Raw genomic sequence first — 15,168 nt, forward strand, 5'->3', positions numbered from 1 at the left:
TTCGACTGATTAAAAATTTGTTTTGTCGTTTGCAAAGTAATTTCGAAGGTGATTTTAAATTCGTAGACGTTAATTTAATTTCGATTAATAATTCGAGACCATGAAGAACTAGTTGGGAAGCTGCTGTAATCAAAAAGGAAAGATAACTGATCGGAAACCATGGCTCTGGTGGTGATTGATAACGATCCTTGGTGAGTCGACTAACAGGAAAAATGACTTATTTTATTCGTATTACGAAGTACTAAACATCTGGAAATGACGTTATTTTTCACGATAGGCTGGACGAGTACGATATGTGCGAGAAATTGCACAGAGATATTCTCGATTTACTCAATAAACGAAGCGTCGAGTTGAAAACCAGCGACGATTACGCACGTCTATCGTCATCGATTCGTATACGATTGAAACAGTTCGATGTGGAAGTGGAACAACTATCGCATAAATTACGAGAGGCTACCATGTCCAGAGCTATGTATCCTTTTTGTACATTCATCTCGAAAGAATGATGAATTGATCAGTGTGAGTTGACGATGATTAGTCCTTAACGATAGTCGTAGTACTCTAGACGAAGCCGAACGTAGAGAACGATTAACCGAGAATTTGAGAACGAAAAGTATCCATATGCAGAGGAGATTCAACGATAGGTAAATCATACGAGATATTTTTTCATCTTTGGTATGATTTTACTCGTGATAACGGTGGTGTTGTTTCGATAAATGTAGAGATACGATGTCGAAAACGAATCGATCCGAGCTGCTGGACGATAGATATGGATTTTCGAACAACAAGTTGAGCAAAGTGGAGAACAGCGGATGGTCTTCGGTCGGAGATGACGATGCTATATTACCGGAGAATCCTACGATGGCTGATATGGCTCAGTTGAGATTGCAACAGAGGTCTATGATGGAAGGTGTGTGTGAAAATCAGTAATATTCTGCGAAGATTTATATGTATTTTAGTGACGTGATTTTTACACGAGCATCGTTTACGTATTTTAGAACAAGATGCTGGGTTGGAAGAATTGAGTAAAACTATCTCGAGACAGAAAAATATCGCCATTAAGATCGGAGATGAGGTTAATGTTCATAATGGTGAGTGTTATTCATTCGTAGTACGAGTGAGTCAAATTATAGTAACGAAGAGTGATCTTTTTTTAATCCCTCTGTATGGCAGATATCTTGGATGATATTTCTGACAGAATGGAACGTACTGTGACCGGTTTACAAAGAGGAACTGATCAAATCAACGTATTCTCTCGAAAAGAAGCCACTTGTGGTAAATATACATATACCTATATTAGAATAGGATTCCTACGATTAATGATTGATGTATTACGTACTTATACGATGATATTATGTTTCTAGGATACTGGATCATTATTATTTTATTATTCATCGCCATCGTTGTGGTAATTTTATCGTGATGAGGTGCTCTGCTCAACGTAGCTGTGTACATTCCTGTTTCGTTTTCGTATTCCCTTCGGGTTTTTCCCCCTACGAAACTCTATCATGTGTGTTTCTTTCGTCGTAATAATGAGTATCGTTACCAAATCCAAAGCAGACAGTATCTCGAGTACTTACCTTTATTAAGGAATCGATTAACGTGTATTTTCGAGGATTTATTTTGATTTAATTCACGAATCATTTTCATTATTAACGTATATATGTATTAATCTTGAATAATCAACGTATACATTATTAATTCTTCAGTACTCGTTACTAGTCACAATACATATTTTTGTATTCGAGCAGTTCGCCGAATTTAAATGCATTTTTTTATATTGTGAATGATTGATTCATTTTGTATCAGATTATCGTCTTTATGGTTATTATTTTTTCCAGTGTACTTGTATTTTCGCTATTAAACGTATTAGCCTTATGGATTGCTAAAATTTTTCAAAGTCTCAGTTTCTGCCAAAATGGCCAAAAATCTCGTCATTAGCCAAAATTGCCAAATAGTCTCATTTCTTGCTAAAATGGTAATTTTTTTGTCAAAAATTTCGAAAAGTCTCAATTTTTTTCCAAAAATTATCCAAAAGCCTTGCTTTTTTTTGCCAGAAATTGCCAATAATTTCTTGAAAATTTTGTTTTTCCAGCAAAAAGTTGTAAACTACCTAGTCTAGTTTTTTGGTAAAAATTACAAAAAATATAGAGAAGTCACTTTTTCTACAACAATTACCCGAAAGTTTAAATTTTTTGTCAGAAAATTGCCAAAAAGTATTTTTTTAACCCTATTTGCAAAAATTATGAGGTTTTGTTTTTTGACAAAATTTGTAAAAAATTCTTGCTGTTTCAAAAATTGACAATTGTGTTTTTTTTTTGTTGCAAAAATCACTTTTAAGTCTTGTTTTTTGATCAAAAAACGCCAATAATGATTCTGTAGCAAAAAGTTGCAATTTTCTGGAAAAAATTTCGAAAAAGATGTGAAGAAGTCATAGGTACTTTTTTTTTCAAAAATTCGCCAAAAAGTCTCTTGCTTTTTTGCCAGAAAATTGCCCAAAACAATCTTGTTTTTTGGTCTATAAATAATTCTCAAGAAGTCCTGCTTTTTGCTGAAATTGTCAGTCGCGCTTTTTGCCAATTGTAAAAAAATTTTGCTTTTCAGAAAAAGTTGCAAAAAAGAATAGCTTTATTGGTACAAATTTCGAAAAAAAAACAATTTTTTTGTGATATTTTTTAAAAATTGCTTCGAGTACTTTTTGCTAAAATTGTAAAATTCTAGCTTTTTAGCAAAATCATTGGTAAAAAAAACTTTCTTCTTTATTTTCAGAAAAATTACGAAAAAGTCTTGTTTTTCACCCAAAAGTTGTAGAAAGGTATCATTTTTTTTGCCAAAATAATTTTCAAACAATAAAATCGTGAAATTTTTGATTTTTGGCAAAAATTATGTTTTTTTTTTCAGCAAAATTGTGAATGTGAAAGATGTGACTTTTTTCAAAATTTATTCAAAAGTGCTGCTTTTTGCCTCAAATTGCAGAAAAATGTCACTTCACTTTTTGTCAAAAAATGCGAAGAAGTCTCACTTTTCAAGTTTATTTTGAATTGTCTCCATTTTTCAAAAAAAAATTGTATTGCCAAAAAATATTTTTTTAAAATTTTTTTACAAACAAAAATTCAAAATGTTCTGCTTTTTGAAATTCAGCTTGCTTTTAAAAAAATTGCCAAAAGTCAAAGTCTCGTATTTTACCATATTTTTTTTTGAATTGGAAATTGCAAAAGTTCTCATCAAGTTGCCAAAAATTTCCAAAAAGTTATAAAATAGTTCAATTGTCAAAATTAAAAACCAGAACATTTCAATTTGTAATGGTTTTTTTTCTCATTTTTTGTCATTTTAGGTCTCTTTTTTGTTACTCAACTTTTTGTAAGTTTATTTTGAATTGTCTCGATTTTTCGAAAAAATTGTATTGCCAAAAAGTATTCTTTTTTTACAAAAAAATTTCAAAAAACTTCTGCTTATTAAAATTTTTGTTTTAAAAAAATTTGCCAAAAAGCCATGTTTTTTTTTGGCAAGCAGTTGATCACATCTTTTAATTCATCTAGAGCTTCCTGCAGAATTCCATATTTTTCAAAGTAGATATATTTTTATCGATCTGGAGATGATGAAAACGTGAAAAAATTGTGAAAATAAATATTCGCGTAATTTCGTGTTTGATTTGAACAGATCTTTAAAAAAAAAAGTTGAAAATTTACTGCTCTAATTTCTTGAAACTCGGTTGTTCTATGTAATCCAAAAAATGTATTTTTTCGATAAATCTCCTCAATATGGAAATTAGAAGTTCAAAATCGTTTCATCTGAATTTCATTAACTAATGTACGAACGATTTAAAAAAAATATATGCTCAGAAAATGAAAATAACGTTTAATGAAATCAACATTAAAAATAGAAAAATGAACACTAGTACTTCTTGTATATAAAATATAACGAAAAACAACAAACGAAATGAAATGAGTACAGGTAATATGCGTAGATAAGGCTTACATACACATATTATAGACCTATAATTAGTACCGAGCTATCAACTCTGACCTCTGGAGATAACCGATAACTCAAAATAAAAATAAAAAAACATCACTTCTGTCTGTAAAATAAAAATATTCGATGGTTTTTACGATGTCTCTCATGTGAAAAAACATTGTAGAAAAATACCCAACCCTTCCAACCCTCTGTCCACATTTAATCGCTACAAATGACATTTTCTATATCATCGACATCGACATCGACAATAGGGGTGTTTTTCAATTCGATATTTTCATTTTCATTTTTATCAATGGTAGGTATAGGTTCGTTTTTCAGCGCGACTTTTCTTCTTTTATTCGTAGAGCGAGACGACTTTCGTTTGTTTTTTTTTGAAGTCGATTTAGCTGGCAATTGCTGAGCGCTTCTCTTCTTTATCCTAGTAAAGCGAGACGACTTTCGTTTGCGTTTTTTTGAAGTCGATGTTACTCGCAATTGCTGAGTGATTTTCGGCGCGACTTTTCTCTTCTTAGTCGTAGAGTGAGACGACTTTAGTTTCCTTTTTTTAGAATTTACTTGCGTTTGCAGGTCTTCTATTTTATCGGTGAACATGATATCATCGGGATCTTCGCATTTCAAAGTAGATTTTCTAGGCTGTTTGGGTTTTCTCGGAATAGGAACAGGAGGCGGTGATTTTTCACTCGACGGTTTCTTCAAAATCGAAGTATACGTATTGGATTGTTTGAAAGATGTCTGCGGTTGAATATCATTATGAGCCAAGATGAAAATCCCGTTCACATTGGATGGAAGGGTGATGTTTTGTGGGCTCGATTCGTTGATACCGATCATCTTCAAAACATGGTTGCTATCTTTACTCTGGACGACGATATCGTTCGGTATCAGTTTCACAGGAATCGCGTTCAACTGCTCTAATTTGGGTTGTTGCGAGTTGAAGTTGATTACGTACGAAGGTGTATTGTTGACGGACGATGTTCCAATGGAATTGATTACTTTAGGAGACGAGGATTCTGGTTCGCGTTCACAGGCGGGTAAAATTGATTTGTATTTTTTGCAAAGTTCGTCGATCTTGGAATCTAGTACTTTGAGTTTTTGTGTATCTAGAACAGATTGCTGTTCGGCGGCCTGCTCTTCGGATCGGGCTTTCCATCGAGTCAACGCTTCCTTGAACTGAATACCGTACTTATGTTCGAAATAAACGTAGAATTGTTCTTGGAGCCAGTTCAAGTCAGGTTGTTGGCTATTATCGGTGTTGTATCGATCGAAAACTGATTGTATTTCGTTCTTGTACAGTTGGTACGTTCGTTGAGGAGATTTGCCTTTGTCGAACAGGTAGGATAGTTTTTGACGCATGATATTGTCGAGGAAAGTTGACTTTGGTTTGGTCGTAGGTTGATTTCTGCGAAATAAGAATCGGTTTTTGTAAGATTCGCAGCAAATTACAACGACGATGGAATGATTGGCGAAATACTCACTCTGTAGAATCGTGAAAATCATCGTCTACGGCTATCTCTTCGATCAACATGTCTGATATGGCACCGATATCGTGAGTGTAATGAAGGATCACAGTGGTTGGATGCTCGTGTAGGATCGTATGTTCGGTCAAACTGTGTGAATGTAATTCGAGAATTTTATTAGTAAATATTTACAGTACATACTTCGATGAGGTAACAGATGTACTGAATGAGTTACCTGCTGTCGTTTGAAGTTACATTACTAGGATTTAGATTGATTTTCATCACTGTCCGACACCGGTTCTCGATTTGCGTACAACAACAGCATCTGGCGTAAACAGTATTGTCTTTTTTCTGAATCGTGAAAGTTATATTGGTTATGGAAGAGCACTTGTCGAGCCATTCGATCGCTTCGTCTTTGGTAAAGCAGTTTAGATGGAAACGACTGGTAATCGAGTGATTGGCTGACTCTTTGAAGGTACAAATCAGATAACTATATTCCACTGGTAACATGGTCTGTGGAATTTACGTTGGTTGAATTATTATTACATATAAATATGCTTGAAATTGACAGAAAACAGTATGAAAGATGAGCTTACTTCGAGCACGAAATAATTGTGTATCTTTTTACCACCATTTTGATGGCAAGAACAAGCCATCGAATTCGAAGGAGTGTCCATTGCTGGATTATTGAGTCGGTTTTAGCAATAATTGTAATCCATCGTTGGGTGTTTTATCGAGTGGATAATGTTTCGTAATCGAGTTTACAAAACGTTTTTCGAAGTCTAAAATTCTAAAATTAAATGAAATGATAAATGACGATGGTTTGTTTACATCGCAATGTAGGGAGGGTGGCATGAGGGGAAAAGAAACCCAATGAGAGATGAGACTCTCGGCAGCAGGAATTGGACTAGCGAGATGACGCCATGATGTTCGTTCAGGTTTTTTGAGCAGGTTTGCCATTTTTCGAGAAATCGAGATTCTTCTGGTCTTTGAACGTTTGAACTAATTTGAAGTTGAACCGACTGTGATTTTAATTTTTGATCATCAACAGTTTCAAGTTTGATTTTCAGTTTTGTACCTACGTGAATTAAATAATTCAATGACATCGCGTTGGGTGATTTGATTTTATTGTTGTTATTGTTATTAAATTGATCGGTGTCGTGAGTAGAGTGCAACTAAAAAATGTAAATATTTGAGTTGGTATCAAGAAGAGTGAAGAACATTATTCAAACCTTTTTTATTACTAAGCGTTGACTCATACCTTCAATCATCATTAGTATTAGTTGTTTAATTTAATTTAATTTAATTCAAATACCTATAATTCAACATGCCATCTTGGAGCGATAAAGTCAATCTAAAATCCTGCCTTTGGTTTGAAGGCGAAGATAAGAGTAACTCAGCTGCAGCCATACTAGCTGGTATTTTAGTAAGTACCTTACCTACCCTATGAGTATGAATCCATCAACCAACTAAAAAATAAAAGTACTTGTTATTTCATTACAAATACAGTTCTCTGTCGGATGGTGGTTAATGATCGATGCCACTTTCGTGTATCCTGCAGCAATCAGTAGTGGTCATTATGTATGTGGTATTCTAGGTACGATATCATTGATCATGTAAGTGTATAGGTACCTATACCTTACCTACCTATCTATCAAATATCAATTGATTAATAATTTCATACCTATGTACTTTGAATTTGAACAATTACCATTGCATTTCGTAAATTTTTGTTCGTTTGTATTTGTACAGGGTAAATTCAGTTTCCAAGTCGCAAATTCATGGAGATGGAAATTATGCCGGAGGATATTTCGGTCCTAATGGAGCTCAATTATGGTTCTTTGTCGGTTTTGTATTGGGATTCTTGTCAGTTATTGCTTCATTTTTAATTTTTGCCGACTTGGTTCGGCGTTCTAAAGAGAAAGGTAAGTAAACAATACCGGATCTTGTTTTCCTCCTTTGGAAAAATACCTATCTACTTGAATTGTTTAAACTATTTATTTGCATTTTATTCGCGACTTTCAGTGCCAGGAGTTGAATTACTCTTGCAGAATATTCTCATCCTCGCCAGCTCTATAATTTACAGATTTGGACGAGTTGAAAAGAACACGTGGTGAATCAATCAATTAATAGGTACCTATAATACGGTGAATTTTTTATACGTTCATTTTTCATCAATTCTAGATTCAATAATCAAAAGATATGTTCCTTGATCTCACCTAATGTAGTATATATTTCTGTTCTTCAATGATATATAATTTATTTTGCACCAAGAAGTATATTTATTGTTCGACTTACAATTTTTCTCCAACAGTAATTTTTATTTTATTAACACCAAGGGCTTTTCATAAGGGAGGCAGCACTAATGGATGATTTGGAGAGGTTTTTTATCGAAAAGCTGCGTATTCCGTATGTAACGAAGCAGTCTGCTACAAAATTGTGAATTTTCAGTGAACAATTTTTCATTGTAGCTCTTCTTATTTGCTTTTTCACCTTGGGTGGGAGGGGGGAGGAGGCGAGGATATGTACCATAATGAGAAAATTTTCACACGTTATAATTGCGTAAGTACTTGACGTTATCTATGGCGTCACAAAAACTGTTGGCTGATAAAAACAAAGTAGAAAGAGTTTAGCAATGTTTACTATTTAGAGTTGAAGAAAGTGACTTGGCAGATACAAAGGAGTCTTATGTATAGCGTATTACGCAACACATAAGATACCTTTCTAAATAACGTGGAGGGCTGAATTATTGAAAGCGATTTTAATAGGGTTCCCCTTGGTGGGGGAACCCTAAAAACTTACTTTATTGCAAAAAATTCACAAAATCATACTTTTTGCAAAAAATTCACAAAATCATACTTTTTGCAAAACATTTACAAAAGATCTCGCCTTTTTTCTCAAAAATTATACTCAGAAACGTCGCTCTCCTGCCAAAAATTACCAAGAAGTCTTGTTTTCTCCGTTCTTTGTTCTTACCAGAATTAAAGTTGCAAAGAAGTCTAACTTTCTTGACGACTGGCATAATAAATTATATTGCGAAAAATTACAATAATTGTGTCAATAATTTTCAAAAAGCCCTGCTTTTTACTTAGTAAAATTGTAAAAGTTTTGCTTTCTGATGGAAATTCGTCTCTTTAGTAAACTGATGCAGACACAGAATCTCTCTTCATTTCCAAAAATTGTTTTTTTTTGCCATGAATTACCGAAAAGTCACGCTTTTTCGACAAAAATCATGAAAAAGCATAACTTTTTAGCAATCATCGACAAAAAGTCCTACTTTTTGCTGAAATTATTTTTAAAAAACAAATAACAAAATTAAAAAAATTATTGATATAAAAATTCTATAAAAAATATTATAAGAATAATCAATATCTATATATTAAAACAAAAAATACTTAGGTACGACATAAATTATAGGTACAATTTAACAAATATAAAATCGAGTTGAATTGAAGTTAATATAGTTGAAATTTTTTTTTAAAAAGTTGATATTATATTTTTATTTAAAAATGAATAGGTACCTAAAAAAAAAGTTATTGTACCTACTCTTCTTTTTTTTTCCAAAAATTATTGATGGGCCCTATTAATCTCATCGCTAGGGCTAGGATTTTTATGCGCTGAAAAAACAGTTTTAAGCGCTTATAAAAAGCAGTTGAAATGGCCAAAAAAAGCAAAATTATGCGCCAAAAAATCTAAAAAAGCGAAAATAAGCGGTTTGTAAGTGCATCATGTGACATATCAAAATGCAGGCATTTTTAAGCAGAATGCGAAAATCCTACTGAATTTCCTATCAAGTTTAAACTGAATTATTTAAGTCAGAAAAATACCGAAAGTCATTTATTTTAGATTTAATTTTTGAACAAAAACATTAAATGTACCTACAAGTGACAGATTACAAGATTTGGGTAAATAAAAACTAACAGAGATTGAAATGTTTTTATTTTTTTTTCAATTAAACTAGTTTGAAAGTGATTTTTTTGACAAAACAACAAAAATTTGAGTTTTTAGAACGATTTTTTGTCGTTTTTCTTAGAAATATGCGCTTAAGTACTTGAAAAAGCGCTAAAAAAGCGGTTATCGGCCATTTTTTGCTGAAAATAAGCAGTTTTAAGCATTTATGGTCTAGAAAAGCAAAATTATGCGCTAAAAAATTTTGCAATTCGTCTTAAAAATGCATGAATCGCAAAAGAAACATTGTTATGCGGTATCTGCTGCAGCGCATTCAGACAAGCATTTGCATAAAAATCCTAGCCCTACTCATCGCTTTGTTAGCAAAATTCAAAAATTAAAATGTCATTGCTTTTTTACAATAAATTGGCGAAAATTCTCGTTTTTTAAGCAAAAAATTACAAAAAAAGTCTCATTTTTTGACTAGAATTGCGAATAAAATGTTTTGTTTGCCTTAAAAATCATGTTTTTATGCCAGAAATTATCAAAAATTCTCATTTTTTGAAAATTTACCAAAAAGTCACGGTTGTTTTGTAGAAATTGTCAAAAAGCCCTTCATTTTGCTAAAATTGTTCTTCGAGTCTCGATTTAAAATATTTCAACTTTTCAAAATTAAAAATCAGAACTTTTCTTTTTGTAATGTTCTGTTTTTTTGTTGATTTTTTTCTGCAATAAAATGTTTTGCTCACGTTTCGTCACTTTTTTGGTTAATTTTTCAAACTTTTTTTTGTTACTAAGGTTACTTTTTTTCTTTTGGAAAAATTGAGTCGGTGCATGACTAGAGAATTTTGTTGGATCGAATCTATGGTAAAATTTGTTTTTATAAATGAAATAGTAAATTGTAATTCGTATCTACTTACTTTTATTTGACTTTCAATGTTGAAATTATTGAAAATATGGTTGAACTAATCAAAAAATTATAATTTGTGTCGTTTCAGGTACACGTCTGATGGATCATCTGAGAATGACAGCAGCCAGAATCTACTGTTATGTGCCAAGATTGAAGCAAAAGGTAAAAATACACTCAATAATTTCAAATTCGACTCGAAAGCATTCAATTTTCATTTTAATAAATAGGTGCTAATTGCTATAGATGACTTACCTACTTTCGACTTGGAATTTTAAGGATAGAATACGGTTTGTCTTTCGCGTTAAAAAGCATAATAATGGATTAAAATAATAATGCAAATGCTAACCACGATTTTAAAAATTTTGGTATTATGAATGATCAAGTGTACAAGGTACATTTGAATTGGCCTTTTTTCACCACCATAACAAAAATGAATGAAAAGCAACGTAACGAAACGTAACGAGATGTCCACTTCCTTTTAGATGTAGGTAGAAGAAAATGTTCTCTCTCTTTTTTTTCATCGCCTTGGATTTTTTTTAGTTTTCATTCATCGTTCTAGATTTAATTAAACGTCAAAATTATTGTCAGCAAGCCTTGTAGGGACCTACCTAGTCGATATTTTCATTGAAACGTATTTTTTCGGAGGTGGAACCGAAAGCGTTGTTATATTAAAAATAAAATGTTGGTGCCTTTTTGAAAAAAGAAAAATTAATTTAGAAATTTCACATAATTAGCTATGTTATGATGACTGATGAGAAATTTTCATTTTTCATTACCTTGTACTTTGAAGTGTTTTTTTAAACTTAGGTATTTTAGTTATTTTTGAATTTGACGATGGACAAAAATTGTTGAAAAAAAATAAAAATATGAAAAATGAAAATGAATGACAGAATGATCGACAAGGTGTGGAATGGAATGAAATAAACAACGAAGAAAAAACGAGTTTTCACTTTTTGAGATTTTCAAATTTTGAAATTTGATTTGAACAAAATGAGATTATTATTATTTTTTTAAAAATGAAAAACGCAGTAACGGAAGGCTAAAACCGGCTGGAGCTGTGCTGGAGCCCTGGAGGCTGCACTACTGCAGCAATTTGCGATTATTCAATATTCAATAATTAAATTTAAGGAAAGGAGCTTAACTTAAATTTAAATTAATAAACGGATTACTTTTTTCTGTCACGTTTGCGAACGTTGGCAACACTTACGGTGAGCGTCCACATGACGTCACGTCGGTTGCTGCGTTTAGTCAGAACTCACGTTTCTTATCATCGTGTTATGTTATTTTCATTTTCCAAACAACGTGTTTTCTTATCGTTGTATTTCGCCATTTCGGCTAATTATGACATTTTTAAAAGAAAGTGTTCGTCAAAAGTTGTGTTAAAAGTTTCATATTTGCTGCATCGTATCGAAATCTGTATCCCAGATCATCACCGGAGGATTCTAAATGCTCAACTCAAGGTAACTATACGAACTAATCCATCGATATTATTGTACAGTTCAACACTTTCGTTATAACAATACTCTCATATTGATACACGATTATCGTTACCAGATGGCGAAAATGCTACCTTGCTACAGTTTATGCCCGTTAATCGAGCAAAAAAGCTTCCTCGGACTGACACCGGATGCCGAACAAGATACAGTCATAGTGACCGCCAACAGCAACATAATCGGACGATACAAAGTCTCGGATCCGAAACAAATCACATGCTGGAACAGCAAAGGCAGTATAAGCTCAGCATCCGTATACGATAAACACAACGAAACCTACGTGGGTGTTTTTAATCACAACGAGCTACGTCAATGGTCCATCAACGTAGAAAGTATCGATAAAGTCAAGAAGTACAAATTCGCTGAAAAAATAACCGGTCTAACGATCGATCCTGATCTCGGTAAAACGGTGGTGGTTTTCGAAAAAGGGTACGTTTCGTACTTGGACACAGTTCTAGAAAAACGTAAAACCGCTTTCGAATCGTCTCGTTTGAAAGAAGGCGAAAAAATACTATCGTACGAGATTCTATCGATTAACAGTACCGTTGCCGTTGTTAGCTTATTAGTGAGCTGTAATAATGCGTACAGATTGATCGGTGTCCAACCAGATATTACAGGCGATCCTCTGTTCAGCTACGGTTTCCAATACGATGGTAAATTACTAGGGTATTGTTTGATTTCTGATAAAAGTCTAGATTGCATTACGCTATGGTCCGATGGTCAATTATTCCGAAATGGTTTACTACGCGATTCTAACAAACGTATGAAACATTTAAACACCTTCTCCGATATCGATGCTCAGTATACGGTCGCTTTAAAGACGCTGTCACCCTATAGCGTTGCTCTCTGTTACGTGAAAAACGGAGGATTAACCCTGCTCGTGTACAGCGTGAAGTACAACTTGACACATTGTAAACAATTCTACGAAAATTGTACGAATTCTCCTCAGCTTTGGTACCTGAATTCGAAGCTCTTCCTCATCCTGGGACATAACCTGGTCGTCGTTCCTTATCAGCAAGAGAATCGTAAATTATCCACGATGGTCGGTACTAACACTGAAAACCTAGAAAAACGTATCGACGAAGTTATCTCCGAAGCTGAAATATGTAAAAAGACTGTACCTCAGATGATCGAAGAGTCCAATATCAAAGAATTACGTAACCTTGTGAATACCTCTTGCGATATACCGGATTCGATTCTGATAGATTTACTATTATGGTGTTTGAAGAAGAAGAAATCCAGAAGAGATGTACTGGAATCTATCCTGCGTAATTTTACTCTAACTGATGTGTCGGTTTTAAAGAATACCGTTTCGGTCGACGCGTCTTTGGATATTCTAGAGTACGTTATTGGTCAAATGAAAATGTCGCACGATAATGGTAGATTGGTCAAATGGGCTACCGCTTTTATCGACGCTTATTACCAACAGTACATGATGTCCAATGATACGGAAGTATTCGAGAGATTGAATTCGTATTTAAACGTATTGAAAACAGAATGCCTCAAATTGACCGACTACGTTGAAATTGCTGCTACAGCGTCGTGTATTACGAAGAAGAAACAGATATTGAGTTGAGGATTTTTATTTATTATTATTTTTTTTGCCAACTTCGTTGTTCTGTTTTTTTTAATAAATTGTCGTATTTTTCATATTGTCTTTGGTTATGTTACGAGTTCTTGACTTTTTAATTTTAAAATGAGGGGTTTGGCGAGTTTTTTCCTCTTGAAATAGGCACGTGTTTCTGTCTCAGTTTTGTAATTATTTTTGCAAAATATCATGGACGATGCTAATTAATGTTTTTACTTTTGAAGTTAACCCTTAATTGTTATGTTTTTAATAAAATTGCGACTTTTCAAGGTTGAAAAAAGGTATTTTAATTCTAGGGTAGGTTCGTAGTTTGGTAATTTGTTAAATATCTTGTCGTTTTTATTATTATTATTTTTTTTTTCAAAGTCTGTTTCAATATATGTACGACCTTTTTAAATTAATTGCTCTTTTTTGCGAAGACTCTTTCTGTTTTCGTTCATGAGTTGGTGTGTTGTGCATTAATTCAAGTTTTTAAAATGAAATCCAAATTTTGCAGAAGAGTTTTCTACGAGTGCATCATTATCATAATATCATCTTTTAAAATGTTTATTTTTCTAGAATGAAAATTCTGAATGTGGATTCCGATTCCGATTTAATTCAATGTTGGAAAGATGAATTAAAAAATTCTACCTACGAAATAAACTGATTTCGAAACTAAAGGAGCTACGCAGGTTCGGATTTTTCAATGATCCACTAATTTTGATCATTTATTCTATCGACTTGTGGTTTGTTTTATTTTTAAGATACATACTTAGTCCAATTATATCATGAAACTTTTTTGTTCGTTTTTAAAAGTTGCACCGAAATTAAATGTTCAAAATCAAGATAAAATTCAATTAATTTTTTCCCCTCAAATCTTCCATAACGCAAAGTTTTATTCTGATCATTGGTTTGATTCAATGAGTCATTTCGTGTCTACTCTAGAACCAAACCCCTCCCCCACCCGCCTTCAGTTCTGCTCAATAGTTACTAAAATGTTGATATTTGAATTAAAAATTAAACTCTGCAGTTTTCAATGATTTTTTTCGATATTTTATGTCATTTTAACCGTTTTTTTTTTCAAACGCGTTTTCACGCACTTGTGACAACGACGTTCGTTTCAATTTTATTATTGATATTGTTTCGTGCATTTTTGGCAAAATTCGCCAAATTTTTATTACTTTTTGGTAATTGTCCAAAATTTGAGAATTTTTTCGTTTTTTCAATTTTTTATTCATTTAGGTATACTTAGCGAATTCTGTTCTAATTTCATAACTTTTTGCTGATTTTCAGTGATTTCGATGCTTGTTTTATAGGTGACCTTCTTGATACCTTTTGTCGTGTTTTTGACTAATTTTATTGAAGCACTGCTTTATGGATTATTTTTGTTGAAATTTTTAATGCTTTTTTGATTTGCATAAATCGTTCGGGCTCGTTTTTGAAACTTTTTCACGCATTTCTGGCAATTTTCACTGAATTTTTATTACGTTTCGAATTCGATAATCTTTCAAGATTTTAATGCGTTCTCGAGAGTGTTCAAGATTTTTATTAAGTTTTTCACAAATTTTTTCATGCACTTTGGGTTTGGGTGACTTTTATCAACATTTAATAATTTTTTCAATAAAGTGTATTGTTTTTAATGCTCTAACTTGGGTTTAGGAGAGATTTAAAATATTGGTTATAATGTTAATTGTGCAATATTTTGCTGGATTTTGTCAAAGTATAAGTTTTGCCTGATGAATTTTGTCCAATTTTGATAAATATTGTCAAATTTGTCTGAATTTTGTCTTTGCTCAATTTTATCAACTTCTGCTAAAGGTTAAATTTTGTCACATTTTTTCTGAATTTTATCAAAGTTTGCTCTTGTTTTTAGATTTTGGC

General features: G+C 32.6%; 4 protein-coding genes and 1 long non-coding RNA gene across 6 annotated transcripts in view; 4 read left to right on the plus strand and 1 right to left on the minus strand.

Annotated features, from left to right (window-relative positions):
- The window catches only part of LOC135848176 (uncharacterized), a 185,438-nt gene that overhangs the window by 74,059 nt on the left and 96,211 nt on the right, over positions 1 to 15,168 (plus strand). The gene's annotated exons all lie outside the window — the stretch shown is intronic.
- Syx8 (syntaxin 8) lies at positions 2 to 1,878 on the plus strand. Its single transcript, XM_065365403.1, has 7 exons — positions 2 to 191; positions 278 to 472; positions 558 to 644; positions 723 to 910; positions 999 to 1,091; positions 1,174 to 1,275; positions 1,365 to 1,878. Exons 1-7 carry the CDS (start codon positions 160 to 162, stop codon positions 1,421 to 1,423), a joined length of 756 nt encoding a protein of 251 aa, XP_065221475.1. The 5' UTR covers positions 2 to 159; the 3' UTR covers positions 1,424 to 1,878.
- On the minus strand, positions 3,844 to 6,262 carry LOC135846359 (uncharacterized). The gene is made up of 4 exons (XM_065365400.1): positions 6,026 to 6,262; positions 5,665 to 5,942; positions 5,448 to 5,579; positions 3,844 to 5,371 (listed from the first exon to the last, which is right to left on the minus strand). Exons 1-4 carry the CDS (start codon positions 6,104 to 6,106, stop codon positions 4,174 to 4,176), a joined length of 1,689 nt encoding a protein of 562 aa, XP_065221472.1. The 5' UTR covers positions 6,107 to 6,262; the 3' UTR covers positions 3,844 to 4,173.
- On the plus strand, positions 6,304 to 10,395 carry LOC135846362 (transmembrane protein 50B-like). 2 transcript variants are annotated; one of them, XM_065365405.1, is made up of 5 exons: positions 6,304 to 6,855; positions 6,939 to 7,045; positions 7,182 to 7,354; positions 7,455 to 7,562; positions 10,316 to 10,395. In XM_065365405.1, exons 1-4 carry the CDS (start codon positions 6,757 to 6,759, stop codon positions 7,544 to 7,546), a joined length of 471 nt encoding a protein of 156 aa, XP_065221477.1. In that variant the 5' UTR covers positions 6,304 to 6,756; the 3' UTR covers positions 7,547 to 7,562; positions 10,316 to 10,395. The 2 variants fall into 2 exon arrangements, with proteins under 2 accessions (XP_065221477.1, XP_065221476.1); XM_065365404.1 differs by lacking the exon at positions 10,316 to 10,395 and having other exon boundaries at positions 6,305 to 6,855; positions 7,455 to 8,183.
- LOC135846939 (nucleolar protein 11) lies at positions 11,510 to 13,370 on the plus strand. The gene is made up of 2 exons (XM_065366302.1): positions 11,510 to 11,687; positions 11,782 to 13,370. Exon 2 carries the CDS (start codon positions 11,782 to 11,784, stop codon positions 13,294 to 13,296), a length of 1,515 nt encoding a protein of 504 aa, XP_065222374.1. The 5' UTR covers positions 11,510 to 11,687; the 3' UTR covers positions 13,297 to 13,370.

Source organism: Planococcus citri, chromosome 5 (genome assembly GCF_950023065.1).
Source record: "Planococcus citri chromosome 5, ihPlaCitr1.1, whole genome shotgun sequence".
NCBI classification, from domain to species: Eukaryota; Metazoa; Arthropoda; class Insecta; order Hemiptera; family Pseudococcidae; genus Planococcus; species Planococcus citri.